This window comes from Cherax quadricarinatus, chromosome 42 (genome assembly GCF_038502225.1).
Source record: "Cherax quadricarinatus isolate ZL_2023a chromosome 42, ASM3850222v1, whole genome shotgun sequence".
Taxonomy (NCBI): Eukaryota; Metazoa; Arthropoda; class Malacostraca; order Decapoda; family Parastacidae; genus Cherax; species Cherax quadricarinatus.
This window is the reverse complement of record NC_091333.1, coordinates 208,651-223,267: the sequence shown is the minus strand read 5'-3', so window position 1 is coordinate 223,267 and position 14,617 is coordinate 208,651. Positions and strand designations below refer to the sequence as shown.

General features: G+C 42.9%; 1 protein-coding gene across 6 annotated transcripts in view; it reads right to left on the bottom strand.

Annotated features, from left to right (window-relative positions):
• Positions 1-14,617, bottom strand: part of LOC128695561 (EF-hand domain-containing protein 1-like) — a 101,554-nt gene that overhangs the window by 66,341 nt on the left and 20,596 nt on the right. Inside the window, exons 1-2 of one of the 6 annotated variants that reach the window (XM_070093178.1) lie at positions 5,790-6,798; positions 3,719-3,798 (exon numbers count right to left, since the gene is read on the bottom strand). In XM_070093178.1, coding sequence (XP_069949279.1) covers positions 3,719-3,766 — 48 coding nt within the window. In that variant the 5' untranslated portion in view covers positions 3,767-3,798; positions 5,790-6,798. Of the gene's footprint in view, positions 1-3,718; positions 3,799-4,780; positions 4,984-5,789; positions 6,799-14,617 lie in introns of those variants that run through there. The other 5 variants (XM_070093179.1, XM_070093174.1, XM_070093177.1 and 2 more) reach the window with 5 other exon arrangements.

Below are 14,617 nucleotides of genomic sequence, written 5' to 3'. Positions count from 1 at the left end.
AACAATATCAGTAGACTACAAGACACTTCTCACTGCTAGACTAAGGCAGGGCTATTAACCCTTTCAGGGTTGACAGGCCCTCTCAGAGACTGGTTCTAAGGGTCCCCCAAATTTAAAAAAAAAAAAAATTATTTTTTTCTTATGAAAAGATAGAGAATCTTTTCCCGATCATAATGACACCAAAAGTATGAAATTTGATGGAAAACTTACGGAATTATGCTCTCGCAAAGTTAGCGGTCTTGATGATGTTTATGCATTGGCAATTTTGCCCGCTTTGAGCCCTATTTTCGGTCAATTCCAGTATACTTGTCGGCAAAAATCATAACTATTTCGCTAGAACTCCATTTTTTCTATCGAGTGAGTACAAGAAACCACACATTTACCGATTTCAACTATCCAATACAGTGGTCAGAATTTAGCAATTTTGCCAATTTCACACAAATTTCAAAAGATGCCAATTTCCGAATAGGGTCCAGAATAAACAAGGAAGACATTCCTAGCACTAAAATAACATTTCCTCTGTTCATTAGTCACGTCCCCATGCCCCTCTTACATTCTTTTGCTTTCCACTTTGAATTTTTATTCTCACAAAAAAATAGAAGATTTATTATTATGCAGACTACTGTATTGGTGTAGAAATGGTATAAATAATATCAGCGCACTTGTGAAAGAATATTAGACTCACCAGTTGACGTGTATCGGATGCATAACATGATTTGTTTACTTTTGAACTTTGGTAAAAATCGAACATTTCTGCTACTTTGAGCTCAATTTCAAGGTACGTACTTTTCTTTGTAAAACCAGTCAAAATCATCTCAATTTCTGTAATATGTCTTCCATTCTATAAAATGAGACCAGGAAAACTAGAATACAACAATAAATACCATATGAAAATACAGTGCAGTAGCTGTTTTAATCCAAAAACATGGTCAAAGTTTTTTTTTCTCATTACGCACTGTGTGCTGCAGGATTTTTTTATACCACGCACACTGACTACATAGACCCATTCTTTCATATGTAGGCCTACCAGCTTTCTCTCACTAGATTTGAGGGCGCTAGAATTTAGGCGTACTAGTACGTCAAAAACCCTGGCTCGTAAGCCGTACCACCACAGGCCCAAACCCTGAAAGAGTTAAGTATTTCTGGTGGTACTGTTTACATGGAAATGACAGTATAAAGTGTGTGAAACAGAGATGGAACCATGCACAAAAATGGCTATCCTTAAACTATCCTAAGGCTATTCTCAAGGTATCCCAAAGCTATCCTACAGTAATTCTAAAGCTATCCTACAGCAATTCTAAAGTTATTCTAAAGCAATCCTAAAGCAATCCTAAAGCTATCCCAAAGTTAAACTATACAATTATACTCACAGTCTTAAAAATTGTAGGCTAAAAAGAGGAAAAGTGTGAAAATCAGCAATGTAGGATGAAAATATAATAAACTTTTATATTCTGTATTGTGTTTAAGTAAATGTTGTAAGAGTAAGGGTCCCATTACAACATGTATCATGTGGAGAAATCCTCATGGGGCTGCAGGAGACAGAGCTAGGCCTTGGGGGTTTACCACAAGACTTGTGTCAACAGAAGGGAAATTGTGTAACACTCCATTCAAAGATTAGCTAAGATGTGAGAGATTGTTGTACTCAGCTAGTTGCATCACAACATGCATCCTCTGGCAAAGTTGAAAGATCTGATACTATATGTTAGTGTGTATGATGTTTTGGGTTGACGAGGAAAACATAACAAAAAAATTGCAAAACAAATTACAATTTTAAGTTAAGCTAAGCTGCATTAGAATTTTCCTTGTGACTTTTTCTTCACATAGCTTTCATCATGAGCCCCACACCACATCTGAGCTCATAGCAACACAAAGATCTGAATCAAGTTGATTTCCTCGGGAAAGATAAATAGTAGATATCTTCCTTGTGTCATGTCATAACCTGGTGACTATCTTTTTAGAAAGTACAAGATTATTGTAAGGGTTAAGGATTTTATCTCTTTGCATATTTTATACTATGTAATTACAATTTTGATTTGCTAAGTACAAAGAAAGCCACTATCATGCTTGGGCATTTCAGGCAGACTAAACCTAATGCTTAACAGACTACTTAATACTAGGCATATATAACATAGTTGGTTCGAATTGAACATTGTTTTTTTTTATTTTAAGAGGTAGTTAGTGGTTTAGTAGTAACTGAATTTATAATTGAGATGAACTGATTAATAGGTTACAGTATTATATTTTAGCACATTTTACATAATGAGATTGGAACCATTTTAATTTTGAAATAACCTTAAAATATTTAGGAATTTTTGAGTTGTTGGTGGCAATAACATGTACTGTTTGTGTGGTTAATTTTGGGAGATGAGGTGATTTCTAAGCAGAGACCTGAATTGGTGTGCAGGAAGGGGCTCTTTTGTATGTTCAGGTAATGAATTCCAGATCTTAGGGCCCTTTATGTGCATAGCATTTCTGCATAGGAAGAGATGAACACGAGGGATATCAGAGTGTTTTGTGTCTTGTGTTATGTAAATGTGTTCTGTTGTAGTTCTCAGGGAGTTTGTGAGGAAGATAAATACTGGAGAATAATGTTCTGTGTATGTAGTAGGCACAATAATATGAATGAGTACTGTATTTTGTATGTTAAGCAGATTCAAGCTCTTAAATAGCAGTGGGGTATGTTGCCTAGCAGAGGAGTTTGTAATCAATTTCACAGCAGCTTTCTGTTGGATTATTATTGGTTTAAGGTGATTTGCTGTGGTTGCACCCCATGCACAAATACCATAGGTGAGGTAAGGGTAGATGAGAGAGTGGTAAAGAGTAAGGGTACATAGTACCATATCTTAGAAAGGATGCCTACTGATTTTGGAGATTTTTGGGAAATATGCTGTATGTGTATGTCTTTCTGAAATTTCATTTTGACCTGTAAGGGTCATACTACATCTGCAGAACAGGAGATACTGTATATATTCAGGTTTCAGCCAATAAAAGGGAAAATTACTCTAATTCCTTGGCTTATATCCCTTCTGACAGCATCAAGGCTGTTTTATTTTTGTGTAGGTAAAACAGTTTGAAACAGGAAGAGTAATGAAGTGAGACAAAGTAAAAAAAGGTGGTTAGTGAAATGATGAGTTTAGACGATGGATATTATGCACTTAAACTGGAATAATCCACTGAAAGAAATGAAATAGCTGACACAATAGAAAGTCACAAAGGCATTTTGAAATAAGAGATAAAAATATTTAAAAGGATAGAGGTCAAACAGAAATTGAGAGGTTATGATGGTAAAATGATATGTTGAGAAAGAGGAATATGGTAATCATCAGATTTTTAGGTATGTGCAACAAATGAGGGTAATTTAGAGGGTGGAGATCTTATAGGGACTCTTCACTTTCATAGACACAATTTCAATGGGTTCAGTGGTTGCTTTAAGGTGAAGACCAGGGAGTCTTTGTCTGGGATAAAGATACAGTTGACCTGAGATTTGCTCCATTGTGTAAGTCCTTGTGTAAGTCCATTGTGTAAGTTTTTTCAACATATTCGATAAGGAGAAAGTGTAAATTATGAGTTCAGATGATGGAACTGATGAGCTGAGACAGATGAAATCATGGTCAAATCAGGTCACCAGATGTAAAGTCACTGAAGGTCAGGGTCCCCACAGGTCAGGTCATCCCAGGTCTGGTCAATATAGGCCAGGTTACCACAGATCACCACTCACAGTGGGGTTGCAGACAGTGTAGCCAGGAAGTAGTGGTAGACCTGACATTGTTTCTTAACAACTGTATCTGGCTCCTCCCTCTGCCAAAGAAATAAAATAAATATTATTAGTTTTAAATAAATTGCAATTATCATTCAATCCAGTATAGTACTGTATAGTGAGATGACCTATACTAGCAGTCATTTGACCTGTGCCAGTAGTGAGTTGACCTGTGCAAGTAGTAAGATGACCTACACCAGTAGTCACTTGACCTGTGCCAGTAGCAATGACCTGTACCAGTAGTGAGATGACCTATACCAGTAGTGAGTTGACCTGTGCCAGTAGTGAGATGACCTATACCAGCAGTGAGTTGACCTGTACCAGTAGTGAGATGACCTATACCAGTAGTCACTTGACATGTGCCAGTAGTAATGGCCTGTATCAGTAGTGAGTTGACCTGTGCCAGTAGTGAGATGACCTATACCAGTAGTGAGTTGACCTGTGCCAGTAGTAATGACCTGTATCAGTAATTAAGTAAGTAAGTTTATTCAGATATACACAAATACAGTTACATAGAATTATCATACATAGCAGCATATGTGTAGAGAACCTAGGATAACTCAAAAAAGTCAGACAGAGTGACTTATTTCCATTGGGGTCCTTTTACCTTATTATTATAATACTATAAAGGTTATAATATTTTCTTATTATTATATAATGAAGATAACATCTTGTTATTATACTAAAAAGACTATCTACTACACGAGGGTCATTAAGACTATCTACAATACGAGGGTCATTACTAGGAATAAGGCAAAATTTACACGTATGTTAGCTAAAAAATAGAAAATCATTCCCCTCCCTTTCTGTAGCTACATTTTGGCACTCTTCTTGAACTGGTTCATGCTATGACTGGCTTTGACATGTGCAGGCAGTCTGTTCCATTCCTTTATTGCTGTACAATAAAAGGTGTTTGAAGCCTGGCCAATGACTGTGGGTACTACAAAGTTGTGCTCTCTCCCCCTAGTACCATGATTGCTTTGGTGTGTGTGTGTGTGTGTGTACTCACCTATTTGTACTCACCTATTTGTGGTTGCAGGGGTCGAGTCCTAGCTCCTGGCCCCGCCTCTTCACCGGTTGCTACTAGACCCTCTCTCTCCCCGCTCCATGAGCTTTATCAAACCTCGTCTTAAAACTGTGTATGGTTCCTGCCTCCACTACGTCATTTTCTAGGCTATTCCACTGCCTTACAACTCTATGACTGAAGAAATACTTCCTACTATCTATCTGTGTGTGTGTGTGTGTGTGTGTGTGTGTGTGTGTGTGTGTGTGTGTGTGTGTGTGTGTGTGTGTGTGTGTGTGTGTGTGTGTGTGTGTGTGTGTGTGCGTGTGTGTGTGTGGTGTGTGTGTGTGGTGTGTGTGTGTGTGTGTGTGTGTGTGTGTGTGTGTGTGTGTGTGTGTATGTGTGTGTGTGTGTGTGTGTGTGTGTGTGTGTGTGTGTGTGTGTGTGTGTGTGTGTGTGTGTGTGTGTGGTGTGTGTGACTCAACAATCAATATTTGCACCAATAACTCATTACAGTTGTGACCGGGTGTGGAAGTGTGAATTGCTCATTACTCTATAATTTGTTCATGATTGTAGCCAAAGTATAAACGTAAGTAACCATTCTACAGAATTCATTACCTTTGTAACTTGTGAGCTCATTACCTTTGTACCTGGTTCAGCTATCAAAACTTTGGGGGCCCAGTCCCTGGACCCATTACGTACCTCTGTAATCTGTAAATACCTTTGTAACTTGTCATGATTGTGACCAGACTTACCTGGAGTTCATTACCTTTGTAAATTGTGAGTTCATTACCTTTGTAAATTGTGAGTTCATTACCTTTGTAAATTGTGAGTTCATTACCTCTGTAACTTGCTCAGCTATCAAAACTTTGGAGTCCAGTCCCTGGACCAATTATGTACCTCTGTAATCTTTTGACTACCGCCCACAGGATGGGTATGGGGTGCATAATAAACATATTAAACTAACTTTGGTTCCCAACCTTGACAAAATTGACAGCAAGATATTCTGGACATTGTTTGTGAGCTGACCTGTAGTGAGTTGACCTGTGCCAGTAGCGAGATAACTTATACCAGTAGTCACTTGATCTGTGCCAGTAGTAATGATCTGTACCAGTAGTGAGATGACCTATACCAGCAGTGAGTTGACCTGTGCCAGTAGGAAGGTGACCTGTTCCAATGGAGTGGATGTGTTCTGTGGAGACGTACTTGTCAAGTCTCAGTGCTCCTCAGTTCTTTGCACACATTCCTGTGTAAACACCCGACTGTAATATACACTCTTCATATCTAACACCCGGACTCTAGTCCTAGAGGTAGACGGTACAGGTGCCTGCACTCTGGATCAGATAAAGATGTAGTTCAGATACATCTCAACGGTGAGGTCATTGTGCTTTTTAGGAAGACGGAAACTGAGTGAATGTTAATCAAAGCATTTTGCATGTATGTGTGTGAATCATCCATTCATTCAAATTAAGTTGTAATAAATAACTCGATGAATAAACAGAAGGGTGGCCGAGGGGCTCGAGCCGTGTCCGATGCTCTACCGTCCAGGCTAACCCAGGCTTCTAATAGGAAGGATTCGGAGGTAATAATTACTGTATTACATTCCGTCAGACGCACCAACTGTAACCCAACCCCCTCAAGGGAGATTCCTTGACGCTGGTGAGGGGCTCTTGATCTAGGGAATTAGATCTGTGCTCCGGTTCACTGAACTGAGCCTGAATACCTTCCATCCCCCCTCACATGCGCTGTATAATCCTACGATTTTAATGCTTCCCCATTATTATAATAATAATGTAACCCAAGTAAACTCTCCTTCGGCCCAGGAGCTTTAACAGTAGTTCTGCTTACCCCCTCCCCCGCCCAGGTCACATCGTCTATGAACATAAGTTGTAATAGACAAGGACCCCAATGGAAATAAGTCGCTCTGACATTTATGGGTTATCTTAGGTTCTTTACACATATGCTGCTATTTATGATAATATATGTAACTGCATTTGTGTTAACCTGAATAAACTTACTATGATCTTTAAAATTATTGTGGATTTTAATACGATTTGAAATTATTATTATTATTATTATAAAATATATAGAACACAACACTAGGGCTGCCTCACCCTGCTGCTGTTTGCCAAGAAAATGTGGACTGGCAGCTGCTCCCTTCGTTAGTGTTGTCATGGTAACAGTGACGCTACTTCCTTGTTCCCCTCAGGGAAGGTTCCCCCTCAAGGAAGGTTCCTTGATGTTGGTGAGGGGCTCTTGATTTAGGGAATTGGATCTGTGCTCCAGTTCCCCGAATTAAGCCTGAATGCCTTCCACATCCCCCCCAGGCGCTGTATAATCCTCCGGGTTTAGCGCTTCCCCCTTGATTATAATAATAATCAGGGAAGGTTCCTTGATGTTGGCGAGGGGCTCTTGATTTAGGGAATTGGATCTGTGCTCCAGTTCCCCGAATTAAGCCTGAATGCCTTCCACAACCCCCCAGGCGCTGTATAATCCTACGGGTTTAGCGCTTCCCCTTGATTATAATAATACTACTACTTCCTTGTTGCCATGGTAACAGTGATGCTACTCAGCTGTCATGGTGACGGTGACGCTACTTAGCTGTTGTCATGGTGACATGTGACATTACTTAGCTGTTGTCATGGTGACGGTGACGCTACTTAGCTGTTGTCATGGTGACGGTGACGCTGCTCTCCTGTTGCCATGGTGACGGTGACAGTACTCGGCTATTGTCACAGTATTGGTGACGCTACACTTGTTGCCATGGTGACGGTGATGCTACTCTTGTTAAGATAAGATAAGATAAGATTTCGTTCGGATTTTTAACCCCGGAGGGTTAGCCACCCAGGATAACCCAAGAAAGTCAGTGCGTCATCGAGGACTGTCTAACTTATTTCCATTGGGGTCCTTAATCTTGTCCCCCAGGATGCGACCCACACCAGTCGACTAACACCCAGGTACCTATTTGCTGCTAGGTGAACAGGACAACAGGTGTAAGGAAACGTGTCGAAATGTTTCCACCCGCCGGGAATCGAACCCGGGCCCTCCGTGTGTGAAGCGGGAGCTTTACCCACCAGGCCACCGGTGACGGTTACGCTACTCTCGTTATCATGGTGCAATGTCGCTACTTCCTTGTTGTCATGGTGACAGTGACGCTGTTGTCTTGTCATGGTGACAGTGACGCTGTTGTCTTGTCATGGTGACTGATGCTACTCATAGTCATGGTGACAATGACCCTACTGTCTCGTTGTCATGGTGACAGTGATGCTACTCATGTTGTCATGGTGACAGTGATGCTACTCATGTTGTCATGGTGACAGTGATGCTACTCATGTTGTCATGGTGACAGTGATGCTACTCATGTTGTCATGGTGACAGTGATGCTACTCATGTTGTCATGGTGACAGTGACCCTACTGTCTCGTTGTCATGGTGACAGTGATGCTACTCATGTTGTCATGGTGACAGTGATGCTACTCATGTTGTCATGGTGACAGTGATGCTACTCATGTTGTCATGGTGACAGTGATGCTACTCATGTTGTCATGGTGACAGTGATGCTACTCATGTTGTCATGGTGACAGTGATGCTACTCATGTTGTCATGGTGACAGTGATGCTACTCATGTTGTCATGGTGACAGTGATGCTACTCATGTTGTCATGGTGACAGTGATGCTACTCATGTTGTCATGGTGACAATGATGCTACTCATGTTGTCATGGTGACTGATGCTACTGCCTCATTGTCATGGTGACTGATACTACTTTGTTGTTGTCATGGTGACAGTGACGCTACTCTCTTGTTGTCATGGTAACAGCGATGCTACTGATTTGTCATGGTGACGGCGACTCCACTCTTGTTTTCATGGTGACAGTGATGCTACTCTCTCGTTATGGTGAAGGTGACGCTACTCTTGTCATCGTGACAGTGATGCTACTCTCTTGTTAGCATGGTGACAGTGGTGCTACTCTCTTGTCATGGTGACAGTGATGCTATTGTCGTGTTGTTAGGGTGACAGTGATGCTACTATCTTGTTGTCATGGCGACAGTGATGCTACTCTGTCATGGTGACAGTGATGCTACTCTGTCATGGTGACAGTGATACTACTATTTTTGTCATGGTGACAGTGATGCTACTCTTTTGTTGTCATGGTAACAGTGATGCTACTCTATTTTTTGGCATGGTGACAGTGATGCTACTACCTTGTTGTCATGGTGACAATGATGCTACTCTCTTGCTGTTAAGGTAACATACAGTATATGTCACCAAACTCATAATTCAGAAATTTCTTTGCTGGTTTTAATGGTGTAAACAAACCATTAAGTGTATGTATATGGATAACATGTTAATATCATGAAAATACAATAAATCTGGAACAAATAATTCATATCCTGCAAGTTCCACACACTGTTCGCTGGTACAGGTGTCCTCTTGCAATAAAATCTGCTTGTGTTCATGTCTTACTATTATTATTATAATAAAAAAGAAGCGCTAAGCCACAAGGGCTATACAGCGCTGCAGGGCAGGAAGGAAGCGAGGGCATCAGGTGGCAAAAGGGAGGTGGATGAGTAATAGGTTACGGATAACAGCGGAGCAGTGGATGGTGAAAGGGTAAAGGGCAGCAAGAGACTGAGCTAGAAAGGGCTGAGGGGAGTGCGTAAGGTATCATCATCAGAGTTTGTGGAGTAAATCAGTCGTTGTCAAGAAGTCAATGAGAGAGTCAGGATTAAAGGAGGGTCCATCAGCAAGAAGGGAAGGTAAAGAGAGAGTAGTAGAACGAAGACGGCGTTGGAGGTAAATTCTGCGTGCTCGTTGATAGAGAGGGCAGTCTAACAGAATGTGGCTAATCGATACTGGAACTTGACACTGCTCACAGAGAGGTACAGGGTGCCTCTCCATGAGATACCCGTGAGTATGACGAGTGTGGCCAGTGCGAAGACGGGAGAGAGTGGTCTCCCAACCACGGCACTGATGACAAGAAGACGGCCAGTAACCTATGCTCGGTTTAATAGAATGAAGTTTGTTACCAAGCAGAGTTGACCAACGTTGTTGCCAACGGGCGCAAAGGTGGGCAGCTATTGTAGCAAAATAGTCCAGAAATGGAACACCTCTATAGGAAATTGGTAGGTCATGTACTGCTGACTGCGCAGCAGTGTCTGCCTGTTCATTGCCCTGTACGTCGACATGACCAGGGACCCAACAAAAAATAATATCTTTATGCTTCATAGAGATACGGTGTAGCCAAAGTTGGATACGGAGAACTAGGGGGTGAGATGTATCAAATTTTCGTATAGCCTGTAGAGCACTAAGGGAGTCTGAGACTACCACAAATGATGACACAGGCATAGATGCGATACGAATAAGTGCTGCAAGAATGGCATACAGTTCAGCAGTAAAAATGCTAGCCGAAGATAGTAAATGCCCCCGCACGACGCTGTCCGGAAACACTGCTGCGAATCCGACGCCGTCTGAAGACTTAGAGCCATCTGTGTACACAGCGGTGGCATGAGAATGGGAGTGGAAGTGATCAAGAAAAAGAGAGCGGGAAGCCACCATAGGCAGTTGAGCTTTCGAGCAAGGGAGTGAGAAAGAACAGACCCGAACAGCTGGAACTTCCCAGGGGGGTAGGGAAAAGTGAGATGCTACATGAACATATAAAGGCGGTAACTGAAGGGAAGACAAGAGTGAATGTAGGCGAAGAGAAAAGGGATGGAGCAAACAGGGGCGGCGAATGAATAAAGAATGTCTACTAATATCGGTGACCATTCTATAAATGGAAGGATTGTGTAGATCGTGAGAGCGTACATAGTAGCGAAGGCAATGGGCATCACGGCGATCAGACAAGGATGGAACATTCGCTTCTGCATAGAGGCTCTCAACAGGGAAAGAGCGAAAAGCACCAAGGCACAAACGTAATCCTTGGTGATGGATAGAGTCAAGGCTAGAGAGGTAGCAGGAGAGGCCGCAGAATAAATCTGGTCACCATAATCGAGTTTCGATAAAACGAGGGCTGAATGTAGGCGAAGCAGAGTTCGATGATCAGCTCCCCAGGAAAGATGAGCAAGGGTTTTAAGAAGGTTTAGCCGGCTGTGACAAGTTGCCTTCAGAGAGGTAATGTGAGGTTTCCAGGATAACCTACGGTCAAAGAGAAGGCCTAGAAACCTGACTGTATCACGTTCGGGGATACGGGAGCCATAGAGATACAAAGGATGATCGGAGATAACAGAGCGTCTAGTGAAAGTAATTTGGTGAGTTTTGGTACTTGAAAATTTAAACCCATGCGTGGTGGCCCAAGTGGAAACACGGTCGATCGCATGCTGGAGAGAAACTGCAATAAGATGACAGTCAGCGCCTGCACAAGCAATAGCGAAGTCATCAACATAGAGTGATGACCAAATATTGGGTGGAAGAACAGAGGCCAAATCATTTATAGCAAGGAGAAAAAGTGTTGTGCTTAGAACACATCCCTGAGGGACACCTCCAGCTTGGACAAAGTCCGGGGAAAGAACATTATTGACTCGAACACGGAAATGTCTGTCAGTTAAAAAGTTCTTAAGGAAGGATGGTAGATTGCCTCGGAGGCCTAAGGAATGGGCCTGGGCCAAAATATTATACCTCCAAGTTGTGTCATATGCCTCCTCAAGGTCAAAAAATATGGCAATAATTGAGTGATTATTCGCAAAGGCATTACGAACATACGTATCCAAGCGTAGTAAGGGGTCTATGGTAGAACGACCCTTACGAAAGCCATATTGACTAGCGGAGAGACTGTTGTGTGTCTCTAAATACCACATTAAACGTCGATTTACGAGACGTTCCATCACTTTGCAAACTGCACTAGTAAGAGTGATGGGACGATAGTGGGAGGCATCATGTCCTGTAGTACCCGGTTTGCGGAAAGGGAGAACAATGGCAGATTTCCACAGCTGGGGAAGAACTCCTTGTGCCCAAATAAAATTGAAGAGGTGTAAGAGGACTACAAGGGCTGACTGATGTAAATGTTGTAACATACGAATATGAATGTCGTCAGGCCCAGCTGCCGATGATTGGCAAGCTGAGAGCGTTGCCTCTAGTTCTTGAAGTGTAAAAGGCACATTATACTGTTCTTCTCTGAGAGAAGAAAAGTCCAAGGGTACTAACTCTCTGGCAGACTTTGAGGAAAGAAACGAGGGGCATAGATGGAGCCCTCGGGAAATACGGACCAGATGTGTGCCAAGTTCAATGGCAACGTCGAGAGGGTTTGCTACATCAACACCAGCGACCCGTAGAACAGGAGCCAGGTCAGGAGAGTATTTACCACTCAATTTCCTCGCTTTTTTCCAGACTGCACTCATAGAAGAAGCAGAGGTGATGGTGGAAACATAGTCTCGCCAACAAGTGCGTTTAGCTTCACGGATGACACGGCGAGCGATTGCACGCTTCTGCTTAAAATCAAGAAGTCTCTCAGCGGTTCTATTGTACCGGTACCTGCCCCATGCAGCACGTTTCAAACGTACTGCACGAGCACAAGCAGGAGACCACCAAGGCACGCACTTCTGAGAATGCCTGCCTGAGGTTTGGGGTATAGAATGAGAAGCTGCGGTATAAACTGACGTCGAGAAGAGGTGTAGGAGCTCATCAATGGAGGATGAAGAAGGAACCTCACTAAAAGCAGTGAGGTGTGAGTAAAGATCCCAATTTGCCCTATCAAATTGCCAGCGAGGGCTACGGAAAGGTGGTGAATAGGAAGGAGAAGTAAGAATGATTGGAAAATGATCGCTGTCATGTAAGTCCGGTAGAACAGACCAGGTGAAGTCTAGTGCAGTGGAGGAAGAGCAGACTGATAGATCGATGCAAGAGAGAGTATGAGTACGAGGATCAAAATGGGTAGGAGTACCCGTATTTAAAACATGGAGGGGGTGAGATGCGAGAAAAGCCTCCAACTGGATGCCACGTGAGTCACAATGAGACCCCCCCAGAGGAAATGGTGGGCATTAAAATCACCAAGTAACAGAAGTGGTGGTGGTAAGGATGAAACAAGAAAGGCAAAGTCTGGGATAGAAAATGCTCGAGAAGGAGAGAGATATAAAGAACATATTGTAAACCACTTATTCAAGTGGATACGGGCTGCAGTGTAATGCAGCGAAGTATGGACAAATAGTTGACAGTACAGAATATCATTGCGTAGAAGAAGGGCACTTTCATTAAAGGTCCCATCTGAGAAAGGATCCGAAGAATACAATAAATTATAGCCTGAGATAGGTTGGAAAACACCTGAGTGTAATTTTGGTTCTTGTAAGCAAGCACCAACAGGGGAAAACCTGGAAAGCAACATCTGAAGCTCACCCCGATTACCCCTGAGGCCGCGGATATTCCACTGTAAATAGGCCATGATCGGCGATGAAGAAAATACCAGGAATCTGTAGGTAAAGGCACCTACGGACTAGAGGGGTTAGAAAAGTCAACGTGTGGTGGCATTGGAAGACGTTCAAGCAGCGAAGGAACGGAGCGTTGCGAAGAATGGGGCTGTGAAGATGGAGGAGAGGGAAGAGAAGGAACAGGAAGTGAATCAGTGTTCATTGAAGGTTTAGTCTCTGCAATATATTCTGAAATGGCTTCAAGTGTTTCTGAATTCAAAGATGTATGGGAGACCATATTGGAGATAGAAGGAGGAGGGTGAGTAAAGATTGGGACAGTAATGGACTGAACCAAAGTAGAGGGGGAGGGAAGAGCATAAGGGACTGGAGATGAAGTGTGGGGGGGGACAAAAGAGGCAGAAACCTGGGAGGTGGCAGAAGAGGGAGAAACTTGGGAGGGGACGGGGGTGGAAGGCATAGTACGAGGAGGAGGGTGAATCTCCACACTTGTAATAGAGCCAGAGAGAGAGGAAGAACTAGGTACAGAGACTGGAAAGGTAAAGTGTGGAGGTGGAAGAAGGGAAGGAAGGAGCAAAGAAGATTTGAGCAATGTGGATTTTTTGGACTTCTGAGAAGTAGAGGGGCGATTGGTATTAGGTGTCGTACGAGGTCTTGTCGATACTGGGGCTTGTGAGGAAGGACGCGAAGATGTGAGAACAGACTGAGTTGTAGTCGGGACGTCAGAGCCAAGGACAGCAAAAGGATTAGATGCCAGAGTGGCTATGGGAGGGGTAACAACAGAGGAGGCTGCAGAAGATGGGACCCCAGAAGTGGGGGGATGTTTGGAAACACGAGAATAAGAAACACGGGGTAGTCTCCCTTGGAGGCGGAGATGAGTAACTGCCATAGCATAAGGGAGACCTTCTGCCTCTTTGAGGCAACGGATTTCACGTTCATTTAAGTAGACCTGGCAACGGCGGGAGTACGAAGGGTGAGCTTCATTACAATTAAGGCAAGATGGAGGTTGACTGCAAGATGTATTAGAATGGTCGTCGGCACCACAGACTGGGCATTTGGCCATAGATCTGCAATATTTCGCTGGGTGACCAAAACGCCAGCAATTTCTACATCGTTGCGGTGTAGGTATCACCTTCCGAACTTGTAACCGATGTCCCGCGACATATACAGAGGACGGGAGTTCTCGGCTGTCAAAAGTTAAACGAGCCACATTGCAAGGGTAATGTCTCCGCCCCCGGGCAGGAAGGACATAAGTGTCCAACCTATTTTTAAAGCTACACAAGGTCTCTGCTTCTATGACAGTACTCAGGAGTTTGTTCCACTCATCCACAACTCTATTACCAAACCAGGTCATTTGTTATTCACATTACATAATACCTATTCTTCAATATTATATTCACTATTAATTATGAATAATTTCAGCAAATGTCACCAGGTCCTGGAATATAACTTACCAGTGTTTGGAGGATGATATGCCTCATAATCCCAAGGATGAACATAAC